The sequence below is a fragment of the Bufo gargarizans genome, chromosome 6, assembly GCF_014858855.1.
Source record: "Bufo gargarizans isolate SCDJY-AF-19 chromosome 6, ASM1485885v1, whole genome shotgun sequence".
Lineage (NCBI taxonomy): Eukaryota > Metazoa > Chordata > Amphibia > Anura > Bufonidae > Bufo > Bufo gargarizans.
Genome location: NC_058085.1, coordinates 123429954 through 123449561, shown reverse-complemented (window position 1 = coordinate 123449561; position 19608 = coordinate 123429954). Strand labels below are relative to the sequence as shown.

Genomic DNA, 19608 nt, shown 5'->3' with positions numbered 1-19608 from the left:
GTGGCTCCCCTGCAGCAAAGACCAGATCCTTGTATAGGGGCTAAAGATTGAAAACCAGGGGACTGCTAGGGACTATAACAGCTCAGGACTAGTATAACATCAAACCAGTTGGTTGGCACATGTGGGATAAAAATTAAATGGGTTTCAAACATAGGCAGCATTAAAGTGCAGCAGTCTTTTACTAAACAGTAGTAACACCCATGGCTGCTAACATACAGTCGAATGACATTACTAGTGCTAATCCAGTCTTTACTGACAGGGCAGTTCTTTGACTGTCCCTTTTCTATTACAGGGATGTTGTGGTCTTTTGAGCAGCACCCCCTTAAAGGGGTTGTCCCATGAAAAATATTCTACAGTTTTCAAACCAGCACCTGGATCTGAATACTTTTGTAATTGCATGTAATAAAAAAATTTGTATAGCCACTGAGTTATTCCATTAAATGTATCTGTTTAGCGCCACTTAATTTCTTATTTCTTTGTCCGGCTCACTGAGAAGGCCGCACATGCTCAGTTTCATCTTTCAACTGCCTCCAGAGCTGTGATAGGGAGAGCTGAGACACGCCTACTTAGCTGCAGTAGAAAAGACACTCCCCCTGAGCTGTCAGATTGATATAAATCTAGTAGAGAAATGAATGGGGAGATCTCTGGATCCATGTGAGGTACAGGGCTGGTTCTGGCTTTGTTAGAAACTGTCATGTGTTATATGTCTTATTTTCATTTTTTACATTAGTCATAGGATGACATCTTTAAGAGTTCTTTTTGAAGGTCCCTGATTTTCAGTGACTGTCAGCTGTTCCACTAAGTACCCCTAGCACCATACCAGCCTTCTACTTGTATTGGCAGCAATGCCTATGCTGTCAGTGCGAATAACACTAGGCTCAGATGCTGGCAGTGACAACTCTTGGTGAGAAGGGCTGTCCTTTAAACAGTCTTGACACAATTTCCTTGATAGAAATACGGCACATTTGTCCTAGTGGATTCTACTGCTGTTCTGGGGAAAAGGCCATGTAGCTCCATACCATTCCTGGTGATTGAGGCTCCCCACTAGGTTGGCTGGCATGCCAAGAACATTACACCTAAGAACCACTATGCCTTACAAAAGAATCGTTATGGTATAAGAGGTTAGAGGGTGGGCACAGCTATGTATTCAGCAAGATAAGGCGTGCTACGCAAAATACTGTATTAAATACTTTATTAGCACCAAACAACCAATATATGAAAGACATGTATAGTAAAAACAATACCAAACAGGAATTGTGGATTACAGAGGTATTGCCACCTCGCTGCAGCACTAGCCAGAGTAAGGCTGCATGTACACGTGAATAAAAAGTCAGTTAAAAACAAAACTGTCCATTTCTAATGGACTTTGCTTCACTGATGCCTTTCTGAGAAATGGACGTTAAAAACTGACCTATTCAATTGTATGGGGCAGTCAGTCAGTGAAAAACGGACAAGATAGAGCATGTTCTATTTTTTGATGTTCGTTATTCACTGGCCGTCAAAAAAGCTGCCATGTGAATAACCCCATAGACTACCATTGATCTTAAAACAGACTTGTGATGGCCATTAAAAAAAACCTCCATCACATGTCTGTTTTTCCCTGTCGTGTGCATGTAGCCTGAGGTCTTATTCACACGTCAGTGTTTTGGTCAGTGATTTCCATCAGTGATTGTGAGTCAAAACCAGGTGCGGCTCTAAACTCCAAACAGGAGCAGATCTTTCCCTTATACCTTATCCCTGTGGAGACTCCTGGTTTTGACTCACAATCACTGATGGAAATCACTGAACAAACACTGACTGTGTGAATAAAGCCTATGGTATGCAATAGATCAATATAAGCAAATAAGAATCAGAAGACACTAATACAGATATGGCTCTCCGATAAAATAGACGGTATCAACATCCACAATGTAATGTAAATTAAACTAATAACTGTGCACAGCACGTCATCATATAATGTTCTATCAACAGATCCATAAAATGGTCATGGAAAATGCAAAAACATCTTTGGAAATTGACAAATGCAGCACGGATCTTGCCCGGCTTAAACAAAGGTATATCATTATATTTCCTAAACAAATTGATTAGACATTTTTGCAACAACTAATGAATATAATTAGAGTGGCGCCAACAATATGTATTGTGCAAAACTGTGAAACTCATCTGCATGATTTATAGACATTGTTATGACCTATATATCCTTCAGGACTCGGCTTGGGTTTGCTAGCTTTTCACTCACAGGCTGTCAGTCCCATAGATCACACAAAGCCATGTGTACAGAGACAGGAAAAGAAAGGCGGGGCAGAGAGTCGAGACTATGCATTGCTAGGAAGTCTGGGTGACTCTGTGACTACACGAGATCTATAGCTTCACAAATGGCCACTATAACGAATTTCTAAGCCCAGCTTAAAAGAGGAAGAAGAGATCAGAGACATAACTGGCTAATAATGAAAGACAAATGGTCACACAGAGATAGAGCTAGTTGTTTTTTTTCTCACAAATAGACAGTTCTTTATTAAAAGAGTTTTCCAGGCTCCTGATTTTGATGACCTATCCTCAGGATAGGCCCTTCATAGAACAGTCCTTATCCTTGTCTGTAATGCGGGCAATAATAGGACATGTTCTATTTTTTTGCGGAACGGACATACAGAGATGGAATGCACACGGAGTAAATTACATTTTTGTTGCGGACCCTTTGAAATGAATGGTTCCGCATACGGTCCGCAAAAAAAAAAAAAACGGAGACGGAAAGAAAATATGTTCGTGTGCATGAGCCCTTAATGGAACAGGAAGCACAGCTCTATTCAAAGTGTGGTGGTTGTGCTGGGTACTGCAGCTCAGTTACCTTTAAATTGAATGGAAGCTAAGCTGCAGTAGTCCAGTACAGCCACTACACTTTGAACAGAGCTGTGCTTCCTGTTCCATTCACAGTGATATTTCCAGCATCAGAGGCTAAAGAGAACAGTTGATCAGTGGGGGGTGTGGATCTCAGAACCTCACCAATCAGATATTAAGGACCTATTCTTAGGATAGGTCATCGCTATCAGGTGCCTGGAAAACCCTTTCAACATAACAGATGTGGATAGGAAGGTCCTTCTGCTGGCTACTTAAAATTTCCTTGTTGGCTCTAGTGGTATCATGGGGAAAGTCAATGAACAATGTCTGTCTTCAATATGGAAGTATTTTTACAGGGCTGTGAGAGAGGCTTTGGAAAAGAATCGGATTACAGAGAAAACACATGTTCTGAGAACAATGGCAGATGATTTTGCAGAAAACATCTCTGATCTGAAAATAATAATTATGGATAAGGAAAAAGAAATAAAGAACGTCATTTCAAATCATCAAGAGGTATGAAAAGGGGCTCCCTCTAGTGTTTGGGCACAGCTACTGCAGCATAAGTGGTGGTCAGAAGGCTGTGGAGTTGGAGTCAGAGTCAACAGGTTGACTCTTATAAAAATGAACAAGGCCTGGATTGACCATGACTTCTAGACTCCACCATAGAGCAGCTGATGAACATAAAGGCACTTTAAATATGTTGTTTATAATGTACTGAATAAACTGTATTCCCATGCACCCCTTCCACGGCAAACAAGGGTATATGGTTAAATCTTCCTTTTCTTCTCCTCCTCTTCCATCATATCAACATGCTTATTCGTCGCATATAATGCCCTCGCATATATGCCATTGCATATAATGTTTTACAGGGTCAGTGGACCAGCAGGGCCTCACCTACAATCTTTTACAGGGTCAGCTCACCTGCAGGCCCTTGCATATAATGTTTTACAGGGTCAGCTCACCTGCAGGCCCTTACATATACATTTTTAGAGGGTCAGCCTCACCAGCAGGGCCTCACCTACAATCTTTTACAGGGTCAGATCACCTGCAGGCCTTTGCATATAATGTGTTACAGGGTCAGCTCACCTGCAGGCCCTCGCATATAATGTTTTACAGGGTCAGCTCACCTGCAGGCCCTCACCTACACTCTTTTACAGGGTTAGCTCACCTGCAGGCCCTCGCATATAATGTTTTACAGGGTCAGCTCACCTGCAGGCCCTCGCAAATAATTTCCTACAGGGTCAGCTCACCAGCAGGCCCTCACCTACAATCTTTTACAGGGTCAGCTCACCTGCAGGCCTTTGCATATAATGTTTTACAGGGTCAGCTCACCTGCAGGCCCTCACATATAATGTTTTACAGGGTCAGCTCACCTGCAGGCCCTCACCTACAATTTTTTACAGGTCAGCTCACCTGCAGGCCCTCACCAACAATCTTTTAAAGGTTCAGCTCACCTGCAGGCCCTTGCATATCATGTTTTAGAGGGTCAGCTCACCTGCAGGCCCTCGCATATAATTTTTTAGAGGGTCAGCTCACCTGCAGGCCCTCGCATATAGTTTTTTAGAGGATCAGCTCACCTGCAGGCCCTCGCATATAATGTTTTACAGGGTCAGCTCCCCTACAGGCCCTCGCATATAATTTCTTAGAGGGACAGCTCACCAGAAGACCCTCACCTACAATCTTTTACAGGGTCAGCTCACCTACAGGCCAAAGCATATAATGATTTACAGGGTCAGCTCACCTGCAAGCCCTCGCATATATTGTTTTACAGGGTCAACTCACCTGCAGGCCCTTGCATATAATGTTTTACAGGGTCAGCTCCCCTGCAGCCCCTCACCTACAATCTTTTACAGGGTTAGCTCACCTGCAGGCCCTCACATATACTTTTTTACAGGGTCAGCTCACCTCCAGGCCCTCACCTACAATCTTTTACAGCGTTTCACTATTCAAATGTTGTCACTAAAATATAACAATATATATGTTATATTTTATATTGTTATATTTTAGCAACAACATTTGAATAGTGAAATGTAGTATTTGGGTTGTCGCCCACCCTTTACAAGATTAGTGAGCTAACCTACAATCTTTTACAGGGTCAGCTCACCTGCAAGCCCTCACATATAATGTTTTAAAGGGTCAGCTCACCTGCAGGCCCTAGCATAAACAGTGCTGCCCATAATTATTCATACCCCTGGCAAATTTTGACTTAAAGTTACTTTTATTCAACCAGCAAGTAATTTTTTGACGGGAAATGACATAGGTGTCTCCCAAAAGATAATAAGACAATGTACAAGAGGCATTATTGTGGGGAAAAAACATTTCTCAGCTTTTTTTTACATTTGAGAAAAAAATACAAGATGTTCCGCACTGTGGAAAATCTCAGAGGACGTGGTCGGAAGCCAAAAATGATGCCTGTGCTAGCCAGGAGGATCGTTAGAGAGGTGAAAAAGAATCCAAGGATCACCACCAAGGCCATCCTGGTGAATCTGGGCTCTGCTGGTGGCAATATCTAAAGGCAGACAATCCAACGGACACTGCACACTGCTGGGTTCCACTTCTCCAGATAAGGCACACAAAAGCTTGCTTGACAATATCCCAAAACACACAGCAAATGTGGTGAAGAAATGGTTAGCAGACAACAACATTAATGTTTTGGAGTGGCCCAGCCAAAGTCCAGACTTGAATCCAATTAAGAATCTGTGGAGGGAGCTAAAGATCAGGGTGATGGCAAGAAGACCCTCCAACCTGAAAGATTTGGAGCTCATTGCTAAAGAGGAATGGGCAAAAATACCTCTGGAGACATGCAAAAAGATGGTCTGCAATTATAGGAAGCGTTTGATTGCTGTTAGAGCCAATAAAGGCTTTTCTATTGATTATTGAGAAGAGTATGAATAATTTCGGACTGGACACTATTTTCTGAAATGTAAATTTCAGGTTGGAGGGTCTTCTTGCCATCACCCTGATCTTTAGCTCCCTCCACAGATTCTTAATTGGATTCAAGTCTGGACTCTGGCTGGGCCACTCCACCAAAACGTTAATGTTGTTGTCTGCTAACCATTTCTTCACCACTCTTGCTGTGTGTTTTGGATCATTGTCATGCTGAGATGTCCACTGGTGCCCAAGGCAAAGTTTCTTTGCAGACTGCCTGATGTTGTCATTGAGAATTGCTCTTTTTTCATGGTGCCGTTTACTGTGATTAGGTTCCCTGGTCCATTGGCTGAAAAACAACCCCAAAGCATTAGGTTCCCAACACTATGTTTGACAGTGGGGATGGTGTTCTTTGGGTTGAAGGCTTCTCCTTTTTTGCGCCAAATGAAGGAAACATCTTTGTGACCAAACAATTCAATTTTTGTTTCATCTGACCATAACACAGAAGACCAGAAGTCTTCTTCTTTGTCCAGGTGAGCTTTTGCAAAGGCCAAGCGAGCTTTTGTGTCTTATCTGGAGAAGTGGAACCCAGCAGTGTGCAGTGTCCATTGGATTGTCTGCATTGAGACATTGCCACCAGCAGAGCCCAGATTCACCAGGATGGCCTTGGTGGTGATCCTTGGATTGTTTTTTACTTCTCTAACTATCCTCCTGGCCAGCACAGGCGTCACTTTTGGCTTCCGACCACGTCCTCTGAGATTTTCCACAGTGCGGAACATCTTGTATTTTTGGCTCAAATGTAAATAAAAGCTGAGAAATTGGTTTTTTTTTCCACAATAATGCCTCTTGTACATCTACTTATTATCTTTTGGGAGACACCTATGTCATTTCCTGTCAAAAAATTACTTGCTGGTTGAATAAAAGTAACTTTAAATCTAAATTTGCCAGGGGTATGAATAATTATGGGCAGCACTGTAATTTTTTAGAGGGTCAGCTCACCTGCAGGCCCTTGCATATAATGTTTTACAGGGTCAGCTTACCTGCAGGCCATCAATCATAATTTTTCAAGGGTGTGTATAATGCCCTCCTTTATGTGTAAACAAGGGTGTATCGGAGTGCCGGTTCCTTGTAATTTTTGGAAGCCCTTTCACTTAGTGCATAGGCTTTATGAGTGTAGGAGTCCCACTACCTAAACAATTGTACCACATGTGAATGAGGCCCTCCTTTATGTCATATACAGGTTGTATTGGAGTGCCTCTTCCTTGTAATTTTTGGCAGTACTTGCCCTTTATATACAAGTAAATATACAGGAAAGAATGTTTCCTAACAATTTTTCCTCTGAAATCGATTTTATGTTCGGTTTTGTGCGTATTGTTGTCAGTCTGTAAAATTGGCGTACTAAAACACATCAAAAACTGTTTGGCACTGAAGTCCTGTGCCAGTAGATACAATACTCAAACCGTTCCCTGTCTGTAAATACATAAGAGTTAATTCCCCAGTGTGTTTACGCAAATGCAGATTTACGAGGGTATTTTGCTTAATCATTTTCCATCTTCCCACAGTCAAGGAGATTAAATAAACTGTTTGCATTCATAATTACACGTTCAGGGAGTATCGAGCGGCATTTTTCTTGGGTAATGTATGGGCGAGTTGTAACAAGTGCTTAACACTGTAACAGCAGCTTCCTGTTACAAATGTGCTACAGTACAATGCACGCCAGTAAAGCTGCCCATACACATTAGAAGTATGTAAGATGACACCTCTAGAAGACTAGAAGAGCTCCTAATATGTATGAGGGTCAGTGGTAGATGGCTGGGGAAATAAGGATCTGGCATGTTGGGTTAGAACCTATCTTTGGTTCTCAGGGGACATAAACCACTGCCAGAGGAGTCTGGCAGTGTTTTACTCCTCTCTACCCATGGACAACACATGCATATGGGGGGTCGGGAGAGATAGCTGTCAGGGTTATATAGATGTGTCTGCCACCGCCTTACTCTGGGCAAGCAGGGGCACCGTGTCTGTCATCCTGCTGCTGTCAGCTACGCAGACCCAATGTCCCTCCTTTGCCCACCTACAACAGGTCCAGCCGCCGGAATCCAGGGGTTCCTGCAGGCTGCGACGTATGTTTCTCGGTCAAGTTATCACTGTCTGCCTGTAGGGCCCATGTACTCCCTGGCTCTTTAAGGGCCAGCATACTCCCTTACTCTCCCCAGCCTATGGCCAGACACCTTAGGGTACTTAAGGCACTCCGCTAGGGTGTGCTATAATGTTCACCTGCCTGCATGCTAACCTATGCCCAATTGCTGATTCTGACCCTCTGCTGTCTGACTGGAACATTACCTATTTACAGTATTGTCCCTTTGCTGCCTGCTTGACCTTGGACTAATTTCACAGATTTGCATGTACTGTGCCTGCGATGACCTCTGTCTGTTTCCTAACTAGGAGTAATACCTGATCCCTCAGTGCTTCACACCGGTGTCTCTGACCCCAGTGGATCATCAGCCAACCACACCAGGACTATTACAAGAAGTAGCATCAGCCTGGTGATATCCCTGCAGGGAAGTCCAGATCCCTGTATAGGGGTTAAAGGGTGAAAACCAGGAGACTGCCAGGATAAACAGGTCTAGGTCAAACCATTTAGTTCTATATCCACTACCCTTGACAGTCAGGCTTGTACTGTAAACAAAAAGATCAAGCATATTGAGACTAAAAATATCTAATATATACAGGGGCGTAACTAGAAGTGACTGGTCCCCACAGCAAAAATTTGTAAGGGCCCCTCCAGCGCGCTTTGCACCTCCCTCCTCCTGTGTAAACCCCACTCCTTTGGCACAGTGTAGCGGTATACTGTATATTGTGTGGCACAGTGTAGCGGTATACTGTATATTGTGAGGCACAGTGTAGAGGTATACTGTATATTGTGTGGCACAGTGTAGAGGTATACTGTATATTGTGTGGCACAGTGTAGAGGTATACTGTATATTGTGGGACACAGTGTAGAGGTATACTGTATATTGTGGGGCACAGTGTAGAGGTGTACTGTATATTGTGGGGCACAGTGTAGAGGTATACTGTATATTGTGTGGCACAGTGTAGCGGTATACTGTACATTGTGTGGCACAGTGTAGTGGTATACTGTACATTGTGTGGCACAGTGTAGAGGTATACTGTACATTGTGTGGCACAGTGTAGAGGTATACTGTACATTGTGTGGCACAGAGTAGAGGTATACTGTACATTGTGTGGCACGGTGTATGCTATATGTGTATAACATAAACATATTTCACATGAAAACTTACAATTACTTAGCTTGGCCCTTGGGGATCTCGGACTCCACTTCCACACTTTAGCCGGGGTTGTGTTTTATCCTAATGAGAAAGATTTCATAATAAGGATTTGGAGAAGGGGCAGAGGGATAGCAGAGCAGGGAGAGGCTGGTGCTGCTACTAGGGGGTCATACCATGTGGTAGTAATAAAGCCCACCATAATGCCCCCCCAGTAGAAATAATTATCCTTATAATGTGACAAAAATACTCCCTTGTCATGCCTCCAGTTGAGCTAATGTCCCCATAGTGCCCCCATAATGTGCCAGTATAAAATACCCCTATATAGTGCCCCCAGTAAATGCCTCCATAGTGTTCCTCTCCCCCTTCCTGCTAGTGCCCCCCATAATGTACCAGTATAAAATGCCCCATATATAGTGCCCCAGTAGATGCCCCCCAGTGTCTCTGATAGGCTGCCGGCCTAGTGTCCCCCATAATGCCCTCCAATAATGTGCCAGTAAGTGTCCCCATAGATGCCCCCCCATCATATGCCAGTATCAAGTGCCTCTCTCCTCCCCCCACATGTCCCAGTATCATAGTGCCATCTCCCCCCCCATGTGCCAGTATCAAGTGCCTTTCTCCTTCCCACCCCCCATGTGACAGTATCATAGTGCCAAACCCCCCCCCCCCCTATGTGCCAGTATCAAGTGCCTCTCTCTTTCCCCCCATGTCCCAGTATCATAGTGCCATCTCCCCCCCCAAAAAAAAAGTGGCAGTATCAAGTGCCTCCCCCCATGTGTCAGTATCATAGTGCCAAACCCACCCATGTGCCAGTATCGAGTGCCAACCCCCCCCCCCCCACATGCCAGTATCAAGTGCCTCTCTCTCCCCCCATGTCCCAGTATCATAGTGTCATCTCCCCCCCAAAAAAAGTGCCAGTATCAAGTGCCTCTCCCCCCCATGTGCCAGTATCATAGTGCCAAACCCACCTATGTGCCAGTATCAAGTGCCAACCCCCCCACATGCCAGTATCAAGCGCCTCTCTTTCCCCCCATGCCCCAGTATCATAGTGCCAAACCCACCCATGTGCCAGTATCAAGTGCCAACTCCCCCCCCCCACATGCCAGTATCAAGTGCCTCTCTCCTCCACCCCATGTCCCAGTATCATAATGTCATCTCCCCCCCCCCCCAAAAAAAAGTGCCAGTATCAAGTGCCTCTCTCCCCCCCATGTTCCAGTATCATAGTGCCATAGATATAGCAGGGCTGAGTGTGCTGGGACAGCTTTCATATAGATATATAGCAGTGCTAGGTGTGTTGGGGAAGCTGTCATGTGTATAGATGTACACTTAGCCAGCTATAACAGTAGAAGTCTCATATTTTTTCAAGTTGCAATGCAGCCTTTATGGCTGTGTGGGTAAATGCTTTGCCACTGATACATTGGAGGTTGTGGGTTCAAATCCCAGACACATCAGGAGACATTAAGATTAGATCACATTAGCGAGGGGGCCTGATCAGCTGCTGCTGTGAAGGGGCCCTGAACATTAAGACAAGAATCGATCATAACTGCTGCTTCCCCGGTAGTTACGCCACTGAATATGTACAAGAGGCTAAAGATGTGGCACTGCTTTTAGGCTACTTTCACACTAGCGTTCGGGGCTCCGCTTGTGAGTTCCGTTTAAAGGCTCTGACAAGCGCCCCTGAACGGATCCGTCCAGCCCTAATGTATTCTGAGTGGATGCGGATCTGCATCAGTATGGCTCCGTCTGTCCTCCGCTCCGCTCAGCAGGTGGACACCTGAACGCGGGTGTCCGCCTGGCTGTGCGGAGGCAAACGGATCCGTCCAGACTTACAATGGAAGTCAATGGGGACAGATCCGTTTGAATTTGACACTATATGGCTCAATTTTCAAACGGATCCGTCCCCCATTGACTTTCAATGTAAAGTCAAAACGGATCCGTTTGCATTACCATGAAGAAGAAGAAAAAATATATTTTTTTTTTTTGTTCATGGTAATGCAAACAGATCCGTTCTGAACGGATCTAAGCGTTTGCATTATAGGTGCGGATCCGTCTGTGCAGATACCAGACGGATCCGCTCCGAACGCAAGTGTGAAAGTAGCCTTAGCTTGTTCAAGGTTTTTTTTAGTACTTAGAAACAGATGACCTATCCTCAGGTCATCAATATCAATATCAATGTGGGGGGGTTCCATCAACTGTTTTAGGCAGCCACTGTCACCAGGAACTATACCAGGGATGGCCAACCTGCGGCTCTCCAGCTGTTGTAAAACTACCATTTCCACCATGCCCTGCTGTAGGCTGACAGCTGTAGGCAGTCTGTACATGCTGAGAGTTGAAGTTTTGCAACAGCTGTAGAGCCGCAGGTTGGCCATCCCTGAACCATACAGTGGAAGGGAGGCCGCTATATAGCATCAAGGTACTTGAATGGGAGCTGAGCTGATGCATCCTAGCATGACCACTACAGTGGAAAATTCTGCTTCAGGCTGTAGAGTTTCCAGTGCTGGTTGCTGTCCAACAGTTGGGGGGCGTGAGGTGACATACTACCATTGTTTTGATAGTAATGACTGATCTTAAGGAGAGATCATCAATATCTAGGTACTTGAAAACCCCTTTAACAAGGGACCGTCTTTTGGCCTCATGCACATGACTGTATCCGTATTTTGGTCTGTAAACCTGCAAAATACAGGTACTTTCCATGTGCATCCTACATTTTTCTCACTCCCATAAATTGAAAACACTATTCTTGTCTGCAATACAGCCCAGAACAGGACATGTTCTATAATTTGTGCAATGGTAACAAGGATCCACAAAAAATATGCATGTGTGCATGACCCCATAAAAAATGTAGATAGCACATGGATGAAAAATATGGTTGTGTAAATTTGGCATTAATGTAACGTAGGGTCCATCGTTAATAAGTTGATCTCTGGGAGCGGTGCAATGATTTGTGATATAATCCAGCAGCAAGTAACATAGTAGTAACATAGTACATAAGGCCGAAAAAAGACATTTGTCCATCCAGTTCGGCCTGTTATCCTGCAAGTTGATCCAGAGGAAGGCAAAAAAAAAAAAAACCTGTGCGGTAGAAGCCAATTTTCCTCACTTTAGGGGAATAAAACATTCCTTCCCAACTCCAATCAGAATAAATCCCTGGATCAACGATCTCTCTCTAGTAGCTATAGCCTGTAATATTATTACGCTCCAGAAATACATCCAGGCCCCTCTTGAATTCCTTTATTGTACTCACCATCACCACCTCCTCAGGCAGAGAGTTTCATAGTTTTACTGCTCTTACTGTAAAGAATCCTCTTCTATGTTTGTGTACAAACCTTCTTTCCTCCAGACGCAGAGGATGTCCCCTCGTCACAGTCACCGTCCTGGGAATGAATAGATGATGGGATAGATCTCTGTACTGATCCCTGATATATTTATACATAGCAATTAGATCTCCTCTCAGTCGTCTTTTTTCTAAAGTGAATAACCCTAATTTTGATAATCTTTCAGGGTACTGTAGTGGCCCCATTCCAGTTATTACTTTAGTTGCCCTCCTCTGGACCCTCTCCAGCTCTGCTATGTCTGCCTTGTTTACAGGAGCCCAGAACTGTACACAGTACTCCATGTGTGGTCTGACTAGTGTTCAATACTCTGCAGTGCAAAGTCCCTCAATTAGCTAAGGCTAGTTTAACACTAACGCTTCTCTCTGCATTCCGGCCCGTTTTTTGTCCATCCGATTTGCTGCATATTTGCCGGCTTGCGGCCGGATCTCTACATTTTAGCTTTCGGCAATGCCAGAATGTAGAGAGACCTGGCAGGGTGTTCCCTGCTGGAACAGTCTGCCGGATACTAAGAACTTGTGTGAAACCAGCACGCACAAAAAAAATTGAAATATATGTATGGGACAGGATTTTGAACATTAGCTTTTATGGGCATATAATCTATGTAGCACAGCATTACAACCTAGAGTATTGTTTGCAGATCCTGCCATTATGATATAGTATCTGTCTATTTTGATCAAGTGCTGATATAACATCACATGTATATTCTAGCGCTGCTGTTCTGCTGGGACCAGGGGCGTAGCTATAGGGGGTGCAGAGGTAGCAGTCGCTACCGGGCCCAGGAGCCTGAGGGGGCCCAAAGACCCTTGTGCTGCATACGAAGACACCAGTATTATAGAAAGTGCATGCTGGTCAAGTTAAACCTCTAGCTCAAGGGGGTGCCGTTTCAATTTTTGCCTTGGGCAACACGAAGGCCTTGTGCTTCCCTGACCCTGGCCACAAAGCACTGAGGGAAGGGGGGCCAAGCTGAACTCTTGCACCAGGGCCCATGAGCCATTAGCTACGCCCCTGGCTGGGACTTACTGCAAATACATCCTAGGTGCCTCCAACGTTACACCTATACATACAGATATTTCTGTAGACTATTCAGGGAATGTTCCATAGCTTTACTATAGAATATTCTTATTTTCAGCAGTTTCTGTCGCTTTTTCAGATTACTGGCTGCCAGAAGAAGTCTGTAGTCTGCTAATGGACTGAAACAGAGGGAAAATAAGGTTCTATCATTATCTGAACTGAATACTGACCTTTAATATGGAGGCTAAAATGAAGCTGTAATACAGCTATGTGAACTTGGTCCTAGGCTGAGTTCATATGGGTTCTATTCCATGTATTTCTGCAGCATGACCAATATGATGGATCAGATCTTGTAGTGTCGTCAGCTATTTTGGTGACATGTACAATTGCATGTGTCATGTGTGCATGCCCCTAATGATATATTGCTGATGGTTTGAAGGCTCAACATTGTTAGGGTGTATGCACTTCCCGGTTTTGTGGCATTTATTAACACCATTATTAGAAAATTAGGGCAAAAACTGTCACAAACCGCAAATGGTTATGGGGGAATGTAATACGCCAGCCTTAATCAGAAGTGCGCGGAATAAGATGCTGCAAATTTAAGAGGTTCATGCGCCAAAAAAACAAATCCACGCCTGTACAAGCAGTAACCTTGCATATAGGTATGTGACTGTCTCGTTTATCCAAATGGGGCTTGCAGAAATCCACGTACATTCTGCACAAATAACCCCATTTGACCGTATGGAAAGATCTTTCAGTCTGCTGCATGGGAACATACCCTACAGCATGACATACCAAAGGGGGTATAGTATCACGAATTATCACCAGATTAGTTCCTGGGACCCAGCTGCCTGGGCATGTGCAGTGGTCGGGTGTACCTGTCCTTGCTTTATGTGTGTACCGCAGAGGCAGAGCTCTCCTGCGGCTGACAGCGGAAGCCCCAGCACTCTCTCTCTCTCTCAGCTTCCAGCGCATGCACAGTGCATAGGTGAAACAGGGCAACTCCAGGAGCTATTCTGGTGATATTGGACCCCCTTTGGCATGTCAATCATGCCACGTTGAGCGTGATTACAGTCTGGATAGTATGACTATTCAAAGGAAGAAATCACCCAAATGACTATTTATTTCTGTCCGTTTTTCCAATAGATAAAAGACCAGTGCACTCCTGATCTGTTGAGCTTCATTGAGGTGCTGCGTACAGATCAGATTTCCATAATAGGGCACATAGAAAAATTCCACACACTCTCAAGAGATTCAAAATCTGTGATTTATTGTGTGTAAAATAAATGATGACAGCAAAGCCAATAAGAGATGCTGAGCTACCCTAAAGTGCTATACAGGTGATGCAATGAAGTGGTGAATTCCCACAATTTCTGCTGCATCAGACGTTGCTTGATTGGCGACACATCAGTCTAGACGTTTCGTTCCAGTGTGGACCTTTTTCAGTATGTCGCAACAGGAAGAGCTAGAGGGTAAGGAATGGCGTCTGGTGCACTGTGCCATACAAGCAACGTCTGATGCAACAGAAATTGTGGGAATATAGCATATAGCAGGTTCCCTTTAAGGCTTTCGATCAAGGAATATCACACAACAAATCCTAAATCCCCCCATAAATCTGTCAAACTCCTGCTGAGCTGTTATTCCTCTACCTCTTACCTACATAACCCGTATTACAGCTCCCCTAGGGACTGTCACCCAGCTTTCCTTGTGTCCTGATCACCAAATCTGCCCTGTGGAGCAGAATACATATCACTGGAGGGTACCATCCCTGCAGAAGCAGCCATATTGCTTGTCACCCAGCTTTCCCAGAGGCGGAGGGTGACTTAAGGATTTATATTTACTGGAGAATTCTCTTCTACATTTCCATGTGCAGCTGATTATAGTGTTTCATTCATGGCTTTCTCCATGTCTCCTTCCCTCCCTCTCTCTCCCACTGCAGAAAGTCCAGGCTGTGCAGCAGTTAAAACATCCCATCGATGATATTCAGTTTGCTACAGTGGAGGATGGGAGCAGGATGGAACTGTCCCAGCTCCTCAATGAGATCAGAAGACACTATGAGGCTCTCATCAGCAGAAGTCACACCACCGACGACCTTCCAGCCAGGATCCTGGTAAGTGCATTACACAGGCAGGCAGCTTCCAGGAAAGGGATGCAGAGTCATAGCCAGCCTGGTCCTCTGATTGCCTCACTGCAGGGGATGCCGGGCGGGAGTGCCAGGAGCACTGCAGATAAATATATATACGTGTGTGTGTGCATGAATGCAGGGATTACCCAGCACCCACAATGCTTTGCAATATTTTATGATCAATACCATTACCCATCGTAAAATGTAAGGCCTTGACATTAAGATGCTGATGTGAATGAGGAAGAGGCCTTTTGGGAACCTGACCTCAAACTTCAGGAGTGGCCATACACTTACCTCCCTTCATTATGAACACCATGTCACGATGTAGCTTGGATGAGCCCAGGCTTCCGTTCTATTGGCCCTCCTATATAGTTTTGAGCTCTCTGCTCCATGGGTTCAAACCCTATTGAAATATATTGTCTTAACCCTTTAGCGACTGTTTCATAAATTGTTCCTAACAAAACTTTCATTCTGTTATTTAACTTGCCTCTAAAAGGCCTCCAAACTCTTAAAGTGAAACTCAGCTGAAAAAAAAAGTTTCCTATTGTAACTATCAATTAGGGAGTCATACGTCATTTATTAGCCTCTGTACTTATGAAGCCAACACTTTTGTCACAAAAAAACTTATAGGGGTTGTCCATTTTTATTTTTTTTACAAAGGGGGCAGTGCTTAGCAGGAAGGGGAAGGTTTTTTTAGGGAAGGGGCACGGCCTAAGATCAGATACAGCATTTTGCACCGAAATTGCACCACAATTCTGGTGTAAAATTCTGTCTCAAAGTATTCCGACAAATAGTTCGTACCGAGGTAAAAAAAAAGTGTCTGTCTCTGAGCCAGATTTATTATCCAGCCTGAGCCCCTGTGAAAAAACTGGTGCAGGTCTAGACAGTCTAAATGTACCCCATCTATAGGATTAGTAAATCTGGGTCACTATTTTAAGGGTTGGTATTTTTTTTCTTGTGTTTTAGTTCTTCAAAAAATGCTGTGTTTAGATGTTAGCTGCCACCAGCAAAATGTAAAATGCACTACTACCAGTGCTTTCTCAGTGCAATTTGTCTTCACTTTTGGCATGTTTTTAGGTCACTGGAGCTTATTGTGGAGGAAGCTTAAAAATCATGTAGACTTGATTTTATCCTTGTCCCAAGGATGCACGCTACATGATCAATGACATCAGTTTTAGCTTAGCCATAGCACATGCAGCCATAAAATACCTTTAAAGGGATTCTGTCACGAGATTTGAGGCCTATAACCTAAACATATGGCCAGGTCCCTACTAATACACTGAATCCGAAACTGACCTTATTAAATGTGCCTGTGGCTCTATTAGCATATAAAACAGGTTTTTATAACCTGTCATTCACGTACCTAATGTGCCCAAGGGGACGTTTCTTCATGCAGGGTGCCAGGCTGCAGCCATCTCCGTCTGGTGCCCAGCGCCGCCTTCCCACTAGAAATCGCCGCCCTCCCTTTCAATAGAGCCGCCTACCTCACCTCAGCGCCGCCTCCCTCACCTCAGCGCCGCCTCCGAAATCATCCGCTCTCCTCAGCCAGATCCCGTGCGGCTGTGAAAGGATGGCTGCAATAGGGCGGTCAAGGCAGGTTTGAGCGAAGTGCGCCGGCCAGCACATGCGCACTTCGCTCAACGCGCGGGATCTGGCTGAGGAGAGCGGGTGATTTCGGAGGCGGCGCTGAGGTGAGGGAGGCGGCGCTGAGGTGAAAGGGAGGGCGGCGATTTCTAGTGGGAAGGTGGCGCTGGGCACCAGACGGAGATGGCTGCAGCCGGACACCCTGCATGAAGAGACATTTCCTTGGGCACATTAGGTACGTGAATGACAGGTTATAAAAACCTGTTTTATGTGCTAATAGAGCCACAGGCACATTTAATAAGGTCAGTTTCGGATTCAGCGTATTAGTAGGGACCTGGCCATATGTTTAGGTTATAGGCCTCAAATCTCGTGACAGAATCCCTTTAAAGGGGTTTCTTCATTATGGCAACTGATCCTTGAACCTAAGAATAGAGGATAAGTGTTTTATCAGGAGGGGTACGACCACTGGGGCCCATGATGATCATGAGAATGGGGGCAGTGCTCTCTCATTTGAAAGGAGCTGCAGTCATACATGCAGGCTGCATTCAGGTCTATGGTGCTGCCAGAGATAGCCAAGCACTCATACTCGGCTATCTCTAGCAGTCCCATTGAGTTAAATGGAGTGACAGACATGCTTGAGTGTCTGCCACTCCATTCAAATGGGGAGCATAGACCCCTTTCTCATGATCGGTGTAGGCCACAGTGGTTGGACCACAACCAATCAGACACATCCCCCATCCTATGAATGAGTTGTCTTAATGTGACAACCCCTTGGCTTACACACAACAGAGGAATATCCCATGCTTGAGCAGTAGCCAGGTAAGAGTATCTCCTGCCCGAGCTGACCAGGCCCATCCATGCATTATATGATCTGTCATTTATTTGAAAAGCCAGCATATAATTCTACATTTCCTCTACAGTTAGCTGCTACTACCCCCATGATAACATCTGAAGCCAGATGCACATCAAGTAGATGATCACCAGGCCCGCTCCAATATAAACATGGCACAGACCAGTGAGAGTATGGGTCTAACTGGACAGGCTGGGATATGCTTGAAACATTTCTAGTTCTCAAAAAAAAAAAAAAGTCAGCAATGACTGGCTAACAACTAATACCAGGGGATGTTCTGTGAATCGTCACGTCTCATCAGTAGAATTAAATGTATAGAATTTCAGTTTATGACTGGTGTCATCAGTACTGGAGAATCCGATCTTGGCAGGAAGAGCTCTAATATCAGTTCATCTCTTTATGGAGATTTCCACCCACATTTCATTAATATAAGGCTAGTCACCTTAAAAACACTTTCCCCTCTCCCACCTGATCTTCAACTGGGCTGTGACTAAGTGATGTGTGGGACAGAAGCATTGAAATCTGGCCATGTTACCTACTTTGAGCAAAGGCACAAACATATTCAAGCCACTTCATGGTTGTGCTTAATATTCTCTATGTAAATGTTTTTTTTAAGAATATTGAAGAAGCAGATGCCTGGGCCCAACAAGGAAACCCATTAAATATAATTACACAGCGATAGTAACATCATTTGTAGTAACATTTCATTTTGAGGTTTCTTTCTGAAGGTTCTGAGTTTCACATCATGTAGATCCATCCAATAATCCAGAGTATCTAATGACCTGGCACATGCCTGGACACATTGAGTAAAAATTAAAGGAATGTTCTGTTTTTTATCCATATGTTGACCATGCATAGTTTGCCTATAATCCATAGGCTTGTCAGAGGTACTGCAAGTCTAAAGACGGAAACCTTCAGGGCAAGCAATGTTAATATTAAAAAAGTTGCGTCCTTGAGATTATATGTGTCATCTGTCATTGTCCAATTTTCCCTGTCAGTGTACGGTTCTTATCTTTTGACCTATCGTGCTCACAGATCAGATACATTATGATCCTGTCACTTCATTTCCATCTAGCTGGAAGAAGAAGAAGCTCGGCAGAAGATGCAGAAAGACGAAGAGGAACTGAGGGCGGCGCAGGCCAGTCTTTATGAAGCCAGGAAGCAATGGAAAATCCTACAGACTGAAATTGAGTCTCTCCAAGCAATGGTAAGTATTTACCGTCACAGAGCCATGTCTACCAGTTGTAAATGTGACACCTTGCCTTGAAGAATCAGGATCCTTAATTAAAGGACTACTAAAAGATTGTGAATGGCATTGTGATGTGACACACAATATGCCACAACAGTCGCAGAAAATCCAACACTGTGGGATTTTTGGTCAAAGGTTGCAAGTCAAAACTTTATCATGATAGACCATAATGAAAGTTGTGTGCGTCTTGCCACTTGCCTGCAATTTTTCTGAGATATGGCTGTGTTTTTAAAGCCAAATCATAGCTGTGACACAGAAGTCACACAAATGTTTCTGGTGGCATGACTTCTCTGTCATGTGACACGTCTGCGTAGAGCCCCAGCCTTATAACCTGCAATAGGCCCACATAAATACCACCAGACTCCACAAGAAAATTGTAGCATGTTGTGATGGATGTGCTGTCCCCTAGAAGCAATGTTTCCAGTGAAGAAAAAGAGGCAGCAAGAGGTGGCACAAGGGTCTGTAAT

General features: G+C 44.4%; 1 protein-coding gene across 4 annotated transcripts in view; it reads left to right on the top strand.

Annotated features, from left to right (window-relative positions):
• KRT222 (keratin 222) overlaps positions 1-19608 on the top strand; it is a 71371-nt gene that overhangs the window by 29109 nt on the left and 22654 nt on the right. For all 4 annotated transcript variants that reach the window (XM_044298074.1, XM_044298075.1, XM_044298076.1 and 1 more), the window contains 4 exons: positions 1972-2054; positions 3192-3348; positions 15273-15443; positions 18968-19099. In XM_044298074.1, the coding sequence (XP_044154009.1) occupies positions 1972-2054; positions 3192-3348; positions 15273-15443; positions 18968-19099 (543 nt within the window). The remainder of the gene's footprint in view (positions 1-1971; positions 2055-3191; positions 3349-15272; positions 15444-18967; positions 19100-19608) is intronic.